This window comes from Electrona antarctica (genome assembly GCF_951216825.1).
Source record: "Electrona antarctica genome assembly, chromosome: 1".
Classification (NCBI taxonomy): domain Eukaryota; kingdom Metazoa; phylum Chordata; class Actinopteri; order Myctophiformes; family Myctophidae; genus Electrona; species Electrona antarctica.
The window spans coordinates 2,465,758-2,481,513 of record NC_136806.1 but is presented as its reverse complement, the minus strand read 5'-3'; the positions used below and the strand labels follow the sequence as shown (position 1 = coordinate 2,481,513).

The 15,756-nt window shown below is 43.0% G+C and overlaps 1 protein-coding gene across 1 annotated transcript in view; it reads right to left on the bottom strand.

Moving 5' to 3' along the window:
* Nucleotides 1-10,488: 10,488 nt before the first annotated feature.
* Nucleotides 10,489-15,756, bottom strand: part of LOC306926458 (uncharacterized protein) — a gene marked incomplete at its 3' end in the record, with an annotated part of 48,665 nt that continues 43,397 nt past the window's right edge. Inside the window, exon 4 of the mRNA XM_079505763.1 lies at nt 10,489-10,734. Within this exon, the coding sequence (XP_079361889.1) occupies nt 10,489-10,734 (246 nt within the window). The remainder of the gene's footprint in view (nt 10,735-15,756) is intronic.

Sequence of the window (15,756 nt, the reverse complement as noted above, 5' to 3'; positions counted from 1 at the left end):
ATGCTATAAGTCTGTCGACTAAATCACCTGTAGATTCAGTCGACAAAAATCGTATGATATTTAGTCGACTAAAACTAGACTAAACACAAACATTCCAGGTGAGTAAAATGTGACTAAAACTAAATGAACGTTTCAAGAGACTGACTAAAACTAAATGAACGTTTCAAGAGACTGACTAAAACTAAAATAGAAATTTGCTGCCAAAAACAACATATCCTGAGACAAAGTGACGTCACAACCTGCGAACACAGAGCTTTATTGACAGATACATTTAACAGTGACAGAAAGCATGATGTTTACGATTAAACGAAAGAGTTCTTTAAAACGTGTAAATGAGCAAACATTGTAGACATGATGTTGGTTTAGGGATAAAAGACGAAAAGGTTTCATACAAGATTGTATAGTAGTCCGGCAGTCGAGGTGGACAGGGGGGAAATTTGGTATATAGTCTTTTTTTTTTTATTGCCCTAAAATATTGTCTATATACATATGTATATATTCATGAATCCACTTGCTGACTGGCTGTCACTATTGGGCAATTATTTTTTATAGGGGTTTCTCCTTGTGCTAAAAACAGCCATAGCCACAAATAGCCCAAAATGTGCTGACCTCATCACATTTGTCATGACGTCTATGGCCGTTTTTAGCCCAAGGAGTGTTTTTTTGTGTGCAAAACTAATGCTTGGAATGGATTCAGAATGATCACGTCACATGTTACTTAAAGCATAAGGAAAGATTGACATTTTTGACAATTTGTCCTGCCTCAGGTTGTTAATGGGAAAATAAATTGCCCAATACAGCCGGTCAGCAAGTGGATTCATGAATGTATGTATATAGACTATTTTAGGCCATTAAAAAAGACTATATACCAAATTTCCCACCTTAAACAAGAAAAGCCATTGGTGTCCCTATGTGGGATTTGGACCCTCGTCTCAAACACTAAGTGTCAACATTTATAATTCTACTGCTGAGTTAAGACAAAAAGCTTGTTTTGGGCAGGGGGAGATATTACACTTTTATGCTACATGTAATACCTCTCGTCAACCACTAGAGGTCCTACCTGACCAATACAAGAGCAGGGATTATTCTCTATTAACTAACTATATAATATAATATACTATAGTATACTATACTATAATACTAGTATACTATATAGTATAATATACTATAGTACAAGTATAATATATTGCCTATAACTAGTGCAAATTAATAAAACTGCGTGGCCAGACACTGCTATTTTAATCTGTAGTCTCGTGGCCAGACTCACTGCTATTTTAATCTGTAGTCTCATGGCCAGACTCACTGCTATTTTAATCTGTAGTCTTGTGGCCAGACTCACTGCTATTTTAATCTGTAGTCTCGTGGCCAGACTCACTGCTATTTTAATCTGTAGTCTCATGGCCAGACTCACTGCTATTTTAATCTGTAGTCTCATGGCCAGACTCACTGCTATTTGAATCTGTAGTCTCGTGGCCAGACTCACTGCTATTTTAATCTGTAGTCTCGTGGCCAGACTCACTGCTATTTTAATCTGTAGTCTCATGGCCAGACTCACTGCTATTTTAATCTAGTCTCATGGCCAGACTCACTGCTATTTTAATCTGTAGTCTCTCGTGGCCAGACTCACTGCTATTTTAATCTGTAGTCTCATGGCCAGACTCACTGCTATTTTAATCTGTAGTCTCATGTCCAGACTCACTGCTATTTTAATCTGTAGTCTCATGGCCAGACTCACTGCTATTTTAATCTGTAGTCTCTCGTGGCCAGACTCACTGCTATTTTAATCTGTAGTCTCATAGCCAGACTCACTGCTATTTTAATCTGTAGTCTCATGGCCAGACTCACTGCTATTTTAATCTGTAGTCTCTCGTGGCCAGACACACTGCTATTTTAATCTGTAGTCTCATGGCCAGACTCACTGCTATTTTAATCTGTAGTCTCATGGCCAGACTCACTGCTATTTTAATCTGTAGTCTCGTGGCCAGACTCACTGCTATTTTAATCTGTAGTCTCATGGCCAGACTCACTGCTATTTTAATCTGTAGTCTCATGGCCAGACTCACTGCTATTTTAATCTGTAGTCTCTCGTGGCCAGACTCACTGCTATTTTAATCTGTAGTCTCATAGCCAGACTCACTGCTATTTTAATCTGTAGTCTCGCGTGGCCAGACTCACTGCTATTTTAATCTGTAGTCTCATGGCCAGACTCACTGCTATTTTAATTTGTAGTCTTGTGGCCAGACTCACTGCTATTTTAATCTGTAGTCTCGTGGCCAGACTCACTGCTATTTGAATCTGTAGTCTCATGGCCAGACTCACTGCTATGTTAATATGTAGTCTCATGGCCAGACTCACTGCTATTTGAATCTGTAGTCTTGTGGCCAGACTCACTGCTATTTTAATCTGTAGTCTCGTGGCCAGACTCACTGCTATTTTAATCTGTAGTCTCATGGCCAGACTCACTGCTATTTTAATCTGTAGTCTCATGGCCAGACTCACTGCTATTTTAATCTGTAGTCTCGTGGCCAGACTCACTGCTATTTTAATCTGTAGTCTCATGGCCAGACTCACTGCTATTTTTATCTGTAGTCTCATGGCCAGACTCACTGCTATTTTAATCTGTAGTCTCGTGGCTAGACTCACTGCTATTTTAATCTGTAGTCTCATGGCCAGACTCACTGCTATTTTAATCTGTAGTCTCATGGCCAGACTCACTGCTATTTTAATCTGTAGTCTCGCGTGGCCATACTCACTGCTATTTTTATCTGTAGTCTCATGGCCAGACTCACTGCTATTTTAATCTGTAGTCTTGTGGCCAGACTCACTGCTATTTTAATCTGTAGTCTCGTGGCCAGACTCACTGCTATTTTAATCTGTAGTCTCATGGCCAGACTCACTGCTATTTTAATCTGTAGTCTCATGGCCAGACTCACTGCTATTTCAATCTGTAGTCTTGTGGCCAGACTCACTGCTATTTTAATCTGTAGTCTCGTGGCCAGACTCACTGCTATTTTAATCTGTAGTCTCTTGGCCAGACTCACTGCTATTTTAATCTGTAGTCTCATGGCCAGACTCACTGCTATTTTAATCTGTAGTCTCTCGTGGCCAGACTCACTGCTATTTTAATCTGTAGTCTCATGGCCAGACTCACCGCTATTTTAATCTGTAGTCTCATGGCCAGACTCACTGCTATTTTAATCTGTAGTCTCGTGGCCAGACTCACTGCTATTTTAATCTGTAGTCTCATGGCCAGACTCACTGCTATTTTAATCTGTAGTCTCATGGCCAGACTCACTGCTATTTTAATCTGTAGTCTCTCGTGCCCAGACTCACTGCTATTTTAATCTGTAGTCTCATAGCCAGACTCACTGCTATTTTAATCTGTAGTCTCATGGCCAGACTCACTGCTATTTTAATCTGTAGTCTCGCGTGGCCAGACTCACTGCTATTTTAATCTGTAGTCTCTCGTGGCCAGACTCACTGCTATTTTAATCTGTAGTCTCGTGGCCAGACTCACTGCTATTTTAATCTGTAGTCTCGTGGCCAGACTCACTGCTATTTTAATCTGTAGTCTCATAGCCAGACTCACTGCTATTTTAATCTGTAGTCTCGTGTGGCCAGATTCACTGCTATTTTAATCTGTAGTCTCTCGTGGCCAGACTCACTGCTATTTTAATCTGTAGTCTCATGGCCAGACTCACTGCTATTTTAATCTGTAGTCTCATAGCCAGACTCACTGCTATTTTAATCTGTAGTCTCTCGTGGCCAGACTCACTGCTATTTTAATCTGTAGTCGCTCGTGGCCAGACTCACTGCTATTTTAATATGTAGTCTCTCGTGGCCAGACTCACTGCTATTTTAATCTGTAGTCTCATGGCCAGACTCACTGCTATTTTAATCTGTAGTCTCATGGCCAGACTCACTGCTATTTTAATCTGTAGTCTCGTGGCCAGACTCACTGCTATTTTAATCTGTAGTCTCGTGGCCAGACTCACTGCTATTTTAATCTGTAGTCTCGTGGCCAGACTCACTGCTGGACCTGTGGTGCTGGTCCTGATGGTCTTGAAGCCAAGTACATTAAACTTCCTGCTCATGTACTAGCCTTTCCTCTTGCAGATTTGTTCAATTTATCCCTGTCTACCTCCTCACTCCCACCCATATGGAAATGTGCAAGAGTTACCCCCATCTTCAAAACCGGAGACCCAACTGACATAAACAATTACCTAACCCTAACCCGATTTCAATCATCTGCACCACCGCAAAAATCTTTGAAAAACTGGTCTTCAAACAACTATCAAAATACATCAATCAGGAAAACATCTTATCCCCCCTTCAATCAGGATTCAGACCACACTTCTTAACCACCACAGCTACTCTAAAATTCACCAGTGATGTGCTACTGTCTTTCGAAAAAAGACAGCTAACCGGTGCTATATTCATTGACCTTTCGAAAGCCTTTGATATGGTTGACCACTACCTCCTCCTTGACAAACTTTTTTCCATCGGTATCCAACGACATGCTCTTCTCTGGTTCAGTGCTTATCTCCTACAACCACCACCCCCTCCTCCCTCCTCGTCCCTCCCTGACGATTTCGCCAACTTCTTTGACAAGAAGGTGAACGATATCTGATCCTCCTTCCCTCCTCCCCCGGCTGGTGCCCTGCGCACTACCCACACCCGTCTGCCTGCCACCCCCCCCTCTCTACCTTCATCTACTCCTCTTCCCCCCCCCCCCATCCCCTCTCTATCCCACTTCTCTCCCCTCTCCCCTAACGAGGTCCTTCTCCTTGTTACCTCTAGTCGCCCCACCTCATGCTCTCTGGACCCGGTCCCATCCACTCTGTTGCAGTCTATTGCACCTGAACTTCTTCCCTTCTTAACCCACCTTATTAACACCTCTCTGACATCTGGCTACTTTCCCTCTACTTTCAAGACTGCCATAGTCACCCCCCTCCTGAAGAAACCGACACTTGACCCCTCTGAGATCAAGAACTACAGACCGGTTTCCCTTCTATCCTTCCTATCTAAAACTCTCGAACGTGCTGTCTTTAAACAACTGTCCTCCTATCTCCACCAGAACAACCTCCTGGACTCCAACCAGTCTGGGTTCAAAGTGGGTCACTCGACAGAAACTGCCCTGCTGGCAGTGACGGAGTCGCTCCATGCCGCTAGAGCGAACTCTCTCTCCTCCGTCCTGATACTCCTGGACCTGTCTGCAGCGTTCGACACGGTGAACCATCAGATCCTCCTCTCCACCCTCGAGGGGATGGGTGTCTCAGGCTCTGCACTCTCCCTGTTTGCATCCTACCTGACGGGTCGCTCCTACCAGGTGATGCTGAGAGGGTCTGTGTCAGAACCACACAGGCTCACAACTGGGGTTCCCCAAGGCTCGGTTCTGGGTCCTCTTCTTTTCTCTCTCTACACTACATCTCTGGGTGCTGTCATCCACTCCCATGGCTTTTCCTACCACTGCTATGCCGATGACACCCAGCTGATCCTCTCATTCCCTCCCTCTGATACCCAAGTGGAGGCACGCATTGCTGCTTGTCTGGCTGACATCTCGGAGTGGATGTCGACAAACCACCTGAAGCTCAACCTGGACAAGACCGAGCTGATGTTCCTCCCGGGGAAGGGCTGTCCGCACCGAGACATGGCCATCACCATTGATAATGCTGTGGTGACCTCAACTCGGACTGCGAAGAATCTGGGTGTGACCCTGGACGATCAACTGACGTTCTCGGCAAACATCGCATCAGTGACAAGGTCCTGCAGATTCCTCCTCTACAACATCAGGAGGATTCGCCCCTTCCTCACGGAGAAGGCAGCCCAGGTGCTCATCCAGGCTCTCGTCATCTCCCGCCTGGACTACTGCAACTCCCTCCTTGCTGGTGCTCCAGCATCTGCCATCAGACCTCTGGAGCTTGTTCAGAAAGCTGCGGCTCGTCTGGTGTTCAACCGCCCCAAGTTCTCCCACACAACCATCCTTCTCCGTTCTCTACACTGGCTCCCCGTAGCGGCTCGCATCCAGTTCAAAACCCTGGTGTTAGCCTATAGGGCAGTGAAAGGAACAGCTCCTTCCTACCTCCGGGCTATGGTCGATGCCTACACCCCTGCCCGACCACTTCGGTCTGCCACCTCGGGGCGACTGATTGCCTCGTCACTCAAGGTTCCTTCTGGCCGATCCACACGGTCACGACTCTTTTCTGTTCTGGCCCCACAGTGGTGGAATGAACTTCCCACTGATGTTAGGACAGCAGAGTCACTGCCCATATTTCGCCGCAGGTTGAAAACCCACCTCTTCAGGAAACACTACCCTTCCTCTCTGCCTGACCTACTTGTTGTTAACTAGTTGTACGAACGCTTGTTTTCTATTGTTGTATTGTTTATTGGATCTTGTTTAGTCGATACACTTAATTGTTTTAGCTCATGCTCATTTGATTTAGCTATTTTGTCTCATCTGTTTAAGGAAATAGGTAGCTGATATATTGCACTTTTACCTTAGCGCTAGGTATACTCTTGGTTGCTTGTTTTTGCAGAAAATGCACTAAAGACTTCTGGTGATTAGTAGTTTTTGTTCCCTACCTATGTTGAATACACTTATTGTAAGTCGCTTTGGATAAAAGCGTCTGCTAAAGGACTGTAATGTAATGTAATGTTATCTTCACAACAGGCGTCAATGTGTTGCATTACAAGGTTCTCAGTCAGATTTTTTAACTGTTGAGAATGGTGTCCCCCAGGGTTCCATATTGGGGCCACTTCTATTCACTATATTTATAAACGACTTACCTGATGTCTGTTCCAACTGTCAAGTCCAGCTCTATGCTGACGATACCGTTATTTATGCCTCTGATAAAAACATTCACCAAATTCAACACCTTTTACAGTCTGACTTCAACCCGGTCCAAAAATGGCTAAAAAATAACAAACTGTTATTGAATATGAAGAAGTCCTGTAGCATGTTGTTCGGCCACTCACGCAATGTCCAAAGCTCCTCCGACCTACTGATCAAATTTGATGATGGTTCTTACCTTGAAAAAGTGGACTCATTTAAATATCTTGGTGTCACTATGGACCCGGAACTTTCTTTTAAACACCATATTGATCTAACCGTTAAAAAAACCTATGGCAGCCTGTGCTCACTCTACCCATCCATCAACTGTTTCTCCTTTCAAGTGAGGAAAAGAATAATATCTCAAGTATTACTCCCCATAGTAGACTATGCCGACATTGTATATCAAAACACCACAGATACTCACCTCAAGCCACTTAACATACTATGCAACTCCCTGTGCAGATTCGTTCTAAGATGCCCATACAGAACCCACCACTGCCAACTGTACAGCTCACTTGACTGGCTGCAGCCTAAGGCTAGAAGGCAACACCACTGGTACCTATTTATTTTCAAATGCATCCACTCCAACTGCCCCTCATACCTAAAACAGTCTCTGAAACCATTCACATCCCCATACCCACTTAGACACACTCAACATCCCTATCTTATGGTTCCCAACAGAATATTTTCAGAATCTGGACGCAGGTCTTTCCACTACAAAGCCCCATCTGACTGGAATAATCTCCCGCTTCCACTCAGATCAATCACCTCTCTAGGCCGCTTCAGGACTTCCCTGTATTCACATCTTCAAACAACCTGTTCATGCTTCTAATGCTTGCTCACATGTTTACCTCTACTTTGAGACAGTTTATAATACCGTTTTCCCCACTATTCCCATATATAAACGAGTCGGGGGTCAGGGATGGGGTGGGGGTGGGAGAAAGGGAGCAAGCGAACTGTATGTTATGATGTTATGTTATGTTATGTTATGTTATGTTATGTTATGTTATGTTATGTTATGTTATGTTATGTTATGTTATGTTATGTTATGTTATGTTATGTGTACATGCACTGCTGTAATGTTGTATGTATAGGACCCCCTCTAAAACGAGATGCGACATCTCAAGGGGCCATCCTCTCAATACACTTCAAACTTCTGCTATTTGTATGTGGCCAGACTGTTATTTTCAAATGCTGAGATTGTGTAAAAGTTGTCTGGCTATAAAACGCGACACTAACAAATGTGCAAACGACACACAGACACACACAGTACACATATTTAATCAAGAATTCATGTCGCCAGAATTAAAAGTTCATAAATGGGCTGGTCGGTTCTCAAAAAAAAACAATCTAATAATCATTAAAAACGTCACCTTGATCAGCAATGACGTGTCATTGCTCTTGTTTCTACGAATTCTACGTCTGCTCTGCGGGGATATCGTTTTGCTGTTTGAAAAGCAATAAGTTCTAACACAAATATCACATTTCTATAGATACACAGTACAACGTCTTCTATAGATACACAGTACAACGTCTTCTATAGATACACAGTACGTCTTCTATAGATACACAGTACAACGTCTTCTATAGATACACAGTACAACGTCTTCTATAGATACACAGTACAACGTATTCTATAGATACACAGTACAACGTATTCTATAGATACACAGTACAACGTCTTCTATAGATACACAGTACAACATCTTCTATAGATACACAGTACAACGTCTTCTATAGATACACAGTACAACGTCTTCTATAGATACACAGTACAACGTCTTCTTCAGAGTTAATTTATCCATACAAAAGGACCCTCACGCGTCCATTTGGTTCCATCTGTTCACTAGAGATGGGATTTATGGCTCTTTGAAGGGAGCCGGATCTCTGGGATCCGTTCTTTTCAAAGAGCCGTTCGAATGATCTGATTCGTTCACGAACGTCACATCTCTACTGTTCACTCTGAGTTAAGCACTGGGTTGTCCCCCTGAAAATAGCAGATCTACAAGCTCTCAACGTTGAGAGCTTGTAGATCAGCAATTTTTTTGTCCAAAAGTGCCCTCTTACGAGATTTCAGCCCCTGCCCATCTGACGCTCTGTGCACTGGGGGGGGGGGGGGGGGGGGGAGGACCCTGAACCACATTCAGATCAAGTTTCGGCATCTTTTTTCTTCTCCTGCGTTTTCTTCTTTTTGGGTTTCATCTCCTCTTCCTCCTCTTCCTCCTCCTCTTCCTCCTCCTCCTCTTCCTCCTCTTCTTCCTCCTCTTCGTGTTCTTCCGGTTTCTTCCTGTCTTTAGTTTTCTCCTTCAGGCCTTCCACGTCATCTCTCCCCGTCGCCCCCTCCTTTAAAGCAGAAATAACATGCATTTTAAAACATTTTAATATTTAATAGCATATTGTCTTATGTCCCTCAAAGTTATTTCTAATGGTTTGCGCCTCAATCACCACTCTGATATAACCAGTCCTTGTCATTTCTTTCTGGACTTTGAAAGCAGTTTTAGCTGCAATACCACAATGTCCTGGGGTGGTGGGGGCGCTGATATGCAGATTATTTAATATTTGAGTCATTATAATACTGATGCTAGATAAACACAGGCTTGTTTCCATTCCATGCCAGCTTGGAAAATCAACAATGGTGGACATTGTAAACAAAGTGGAACTGAAGACTGAAGAAGAGGAGGAATTATACAAAGTAGCGTGACACTGATTTGTTTTTATATATGTTTAGGTTTTCTGAGCTCAGTTTCACCCAAACAAACCTAAACACCCAAACAAACCTAAACACCCAAACAAACCTAAACCTAAACAGTTGCACCCAAACAAACCTACACTTTTACCATTCAGTAGATTTTCTGTGGTTCTGGCTCAAACAAGTGCTCTGATTGTCCTGCTGTTTGTGATGTCACAGCCTGAAAATCCCGTATATGACAATGGGATTTGCCAGAAGCCACTGTTTGTCACAGTTTCCACTGTTTTGCCTGTTTTCATTGCAGCTCAAAAGGCTCACAAACCTCAGAGAAAACTCCAGAACACAGAAAATCCACTGAATGTTCAAAGTTCAGGGTTTTTTGGGGGGGTGTAATCGAGGTCATAAAACCTAAAAAAAACCCGAACACTGACACTGTATGAAAAGAGGAGTTAACTGTATTTCCCCGTAAACCTCACGTTTAGCAGCATATACAGTTAAAGGTATATCCAGTGATTTGACTTAATCTAAATATCACTTCTTTTTTCTTTTTTTCTGGATAATCCTCCCTACTATAGAGTGTGCTGACCATATAAGGAGCTCCTCCCTGTCCCCAGTAAGCCCCTGGGGTCAAAAAACCCTACTTTCAGTTTTGGTGGCGGGTGGCAAAGCCTTCATCCAATCAGGATGAGAGGGGCCTTCCTCCGATCATGATCGAGTGGGGGCGGGCCTTGGTGCACATGCTGTTGGCCTGTTGCACTTCCCCCCACTGTAGAGCGTGCATGTGCACATTTTGTTACCGGGGCGGACTGGGTGGTTTTCCAAATCACTCAAATCACTGAATGCTCCTTTAATATACGGTAATAAACAGGTGTGTTGGTACAATTCGGTTGTTTACGGGAGTTTCCTGTAATATACACATCCGTATTCCAAGCTTTTTTGCGCAGTGAAAAACAAATGAGAATGAAGGTCATGAAACCTTTAAGCGGCCGTGTTTCGGGCCCTTCTTGCGCTTCTTGTCGGCCCTCGCTCTGTTTCTGACGCCTCCTCTCGACGCTGCTTTCTGTGGCGTCCCTCGCTTGGCCGCAGCAGCAGCAGCAGCACAACAACCATCGTCGTCGTCATCGTCACACTCGTCTTCATCGCAGTCGTCGTCGCCGTCGTCATCGAAGTCTGGCCACCAGAGCAGCACGACCTCCCAGAGAGAGGAGTCAGGCTGGGGGGGGGAGGGGGGGGCATGAGAGAGGCTTTATTACGTCAATATTACATTAATATACAGTTCTACAGTATGACCTCCCAGAGAGAGGAGTCAGGCTGGGGGGGGAGGGGGGGGGGGCATTAATACGTCAATATTACAATAATATACAGTTCTACAGTATGACCTCCCAGAGAGAGGAGTCAGGCTGGGGGGGGAGGGGGGGGGGCATTAATACGTCAATATTACAATAATATACAGTTCTACAGTATGACCTCCCAGAGAGAGGAGTCAGGCTGGGGGGGGGGGGGGGGGGCATGAGAGAGGCTTTATTACGTCAATATTACATTAATATACAGTTATACAGTATGACCTCCCAGAGAGAGGAGTCAGGCTGGGGGGGGGGGGGGGGGGGTGAAAATAGAAGATCTACAAGCTCACAATTGCGACGCATATTGTGAGCTTGTAGATCGGCTATTTTCGAATGGCCGAAATGCATGGGGTTGAAGTGGTTAATGTATGTTTCCTAATCAAAATTAAAATATCCAAAGTAATTAGTAACTAAAGTTTTCAAATAATTGTAGTGAAGTAAAAATACACACATTTTGGCAAATGGACCCTGACAGGTTCCATTTGTACACTCTCAGAGTTACAGACCCATAAGGGTCCATTTGGTTCCATTTGTACACTCTCAGAGTTACAGACCCATAAGAGTCCATTTGGTACCATTTGTAGGTACACTCTCAGAGTTACAGACCCATAAGGGTCCATTTGGTCCCATTTGTACTCTCTCAGAGTTACAGACCCATAAGGGTCAATTTGGTCCCATTTGTAGGTACACTCTCAGAGTTACAGACCCATAAGGGTCCATTTGGTCCCATTTGTACTCTCTCAGAGTTACAGACCCATAAGGGTCAATTTGGTCCCATTTGTAGGTACACTCTCAGAGTTACAGACCCATAAGGGTCCGTTTGGTTCCAAACTATCATTTAGCTGGGGGACCCCCTGGAACCCCCTTGAGGAACCCTGGGGGTCCCCGGACCCCCTGGAACTGCCTCAGTCATTTTATTGCACTTTGGAAACCATGTGATTGTGAAATGAAATGTGCTCTATAAATACATTGAATGAAATGTGCTCTATAAATACATTGAATGAAATGTGCTCTATAAATACATTGGATTGGACTTTATCGTGTTTGTACAGGTGATCAGGTGATCAGGTGAGCATTTCATATTAATTGTATTTAATTGTATTATTCATATCGTTTGTCTCTCTGGGTATTAGGCTACACAACGAACATACGTCATTAAAGATGTTTTAAAACTATAGAATAGTTATTTTATCCTGAGTTATACCTGCTCCTCTCATTCCAGGTGAAACTCCGCCCCCTGGTGGCGAGTCGTGCCTCTGCGCCACTTTAGTATTTTTCATCACAGATAAAGACAGTCGGAGTCGGATGTTCCTGTTTGTTTGTTGGTTGTTTATTCTTTAAAGTTAAATGACCGTAACTCGTCCTAATGTAACTTATATCTTTATCATGTATTCTAGAAGAGCTAAAGTCCCGTAAAGACATTAATGTTCTTTAATAGACATTCATTATCAGGTGACGCAACAGGCTGTGGCTGTTTGGACGAAGCTTGACGAAAACAACAAGGATTTTAACGACAATAATAACGGTATTAATGTACATCTCTGTCCACAGATACAGTATGAGTGTAGTAGTTCTTATATCATGAGAGGAACCTGACGAAAACAAGGACTACTTTAACAACAATAATAATAACAGTATGAGTGTAGTAGTTCTTATATCATGAGAGGAACCTGACGAAAACAAGGACTTTAACAACAATAATAATAACAGTATGAGTGTAGTAGTTCTTATCATGAGAGGAACCTGACGAAAACAAGGACTTTAACAACAATAATAACATTATTTCTCCAACATGGACTCTGTTCTACACACAGTAAGTGAAGAGACACCTTTAGTACACACGTGTGTGTGTGTGTGTGTCTCTCTGTGTCTCTGTCTCTCTGTCTCTGTCACTCTCTGTGTCTCTCTCTCTCTCGTTGTCTCTGTCTGTCTCTCTGTCTCTCTGTCTCTGTCACTCTCTGTGTCTCTGTCTGTCTCTCTGTCTCTCTCTCGGTCTCTGTCTCTGTCACTCTCTGTGTCTCTGTCTCTCTGTGTGTGTCTCTCTGTCTCTGTCACTCTCTGTGTCTCTCTGTCTCTGTCTGTCTCTCTAACTCTGTGTCTCTGTCTCTCTCTCTGTGTGTGTGTGTGTGTGTCTCTCTCTCTCTGTCTCTCTCTCTCTCTGTGTGTGTCTCTCTCTCTCTCTCTGTGTCTCTGTCTGTCTCTCTGTCTCTCTCTCGGTCTCTGTCTCTGTCACTCTCTCTCTCTCTCTCTCTCTCTCTCTCTCTCTCATATATTTCCATGTTTTGAGCACATTGTAAAAGGTTATTTTCAGGTACATGTGTTTATGTATGTCCTCCTACTGCACTAGACTACAGTATATCTGATCTATGGCAACCTCAGCTATAGTGTAGATTTATAGGGTGCTATAGCGCCCCCTATATTCAGCTATAGTGTAGATTTATAGGGCGCTAGCCCCTCCTATATTCAGCTATAGTGTAGATTTATAGGGCGCTAGCCCCTCCTATATTTAGCTATAGTGTAGATTTATAGGGCGCTAGCCCCTCCTATATTCAGCTATAGTGTAGATTTATAGGGCGCTAGCCCCTCCTATATTCAGCTAGATTTATAGGGCGCTAGCCCCTCCTATATTCAGCTAGATTTATAGGGCGCTAGCCCCTCCTACATAAAGCTATTAGTGTAGATTTATAGGGCGTTAGCCCCTCCTATATTCAGCTATAGTGTAGATTTATAGGGCACTAGCCCCTCCTATATTCAGCTAGATTTATAGGGCGCTAGCCCCTCCTACATAAAGCTATTAGTGTAGATTTATAGGGCGCTAGCCCTATATATATATATCCTTCTGCTGCTCACCCTCTACACGGAGAGCACATCCTTCTGATGCTCACCCTCTATACGGAGAGCACATCCTTCTGATGCTCACCCTCTACACGGAGAGTACATCCTTCTCCCTGCTCACCCTCTACACGGAGAGCACATCCTTCTGCTGCTCACCCTCTATACGGAGAGCACATCCTTCTGCTGCTCACCCTCTATACGGAGAGTACATCCTTCTCCCTGCTCACCCTCTACACGGAGAGCACATCCTTCTGATGCTCACCCTCTATACGGAGAGTACATCCTTCTGCTGCTCACCCTCTACACGGAGAGCACATCCTTCTGATGCTCACCCTCTACACGGAGAGTACATTAGTAGGGGGTAATACCGTCATGAAATGGCTAAAATCGTTACGCGGTGGATAAAAGCACCACATTTGGTACACGCACTCTTTAGGGTGTATCTCACCATCTCAGAAGGGGTGCCCAAATTTTTAAACACATTAAAGGCTTTTTTTAGGGGAAAATCCAAAATGGCCACCAGAAATGACCTATTATACCTGATATAATTCTGAAGTTTTGACTGATTGTGCCAAGTATAACGTTCACATTTATAGTTATTAGACTAATATTAAAAGATTTGGCAAAAAGAACCCCTGACAAATGTCTTAAATATGTTTTAAACAACTTTAAATGCCAAAAATTGTCTTAAAAACCACTCGGAATGAGATGACCTTCCACATTAATCCCTTTCTGAGTGATATATTGTCAATGCCAAAAATATATAATTGTTTTTAAAAACTTTTAAAAGACCATATGAATGATTACCAATAGATAATATATTGTAAAAATCTTCATATGACCAGAGATAAGCCCTCTATTGGGGCACAACTCCTATCGTCAAAAAATGGCCAAATCGTTCCGCGATACAATCGATACAAGCATGACAATCGATACACTCGATACAAGCATGAAATTTGGTACAGATGTCCCTTGGGTCATCCTAAATCATCCTAGAAGGGGTGCCCAAAAAAATCTTTAACAGGAAGTGAGTTATGTAAAAGATTCAAAATGGCCACCTAAACTGTTGACAGTTGACTCAAAAGACACCAAAGTAATCTCCAAAAAGCATACAATTTGGCACACATGTCCCTTGGGTCACCCCAAGACATCCTAGAAGGGGTGCCAAAAACAATCATGAACAGGAAGTGAATTATTGACAAAATTGAAAATGGCCGCCTACAGTGTTATTGGTGATTGGCTCAAAAAGCCTATAGAATCTCATAGAAGCATACAATTCAGCACATATGTCCCTTGCATCATCCAAATACATCCTAGAAGGGGTGCCCAAAGGAATCCGAAACAGGAAGTGAGTTATTGACAAAATTGAAAATGGCTGCCTACAGTATTATCGATTGTCTCAAAGACAACTAAAGAATCTCCAAAAAGCATACAATTTGGCACATATATCCCTTGGGTCATCCTAAGACATCCTAGAATGGGTGCAAAAATAAATCTTAAACAGGAAGTGAATTCTTGACAAAATTGAAAATGGCCGCCTACAGTGTTAGATATTGACTCAAAAAGCTTATAGAATCTCATAGAAGCATACAAGAGACACACATGTCCCTTGTGTCATCCTAAGACATCCTAGAAGGGGTGCCCAAAGGAATCCGAAACAGAAAGTGAGTTATTGACTAAAAAGCGTATAGTGCTCGTTCCTAAAAGGGATTATTTGTTTGTTTGCATTTGTTTATTAAACCTTTTAGGAAGGGGCCATGTTGAAGAAATTCTAAATGGATGTTTAAACTGTTGACAACTGCAGTCTGTATAACCTGGTACATTTACACTACATCATCATATTTATTTATTTTTCTTTACTTTACTCTTTGAATCTTCTTTATTCATCTAACTGCATATCTTTATTTATTTTACTCAGCATCTTTATCTTACTCTGAATATTGTTATTTTACTCTCTCCATACAAGCAACACATCTTGTACACGCACTATTTAGGGTGTATCTCATCATCTTAGAAGGGGTGCCCATTAAAGGCTTTTTTTAAAGGAAAGGAAAGGA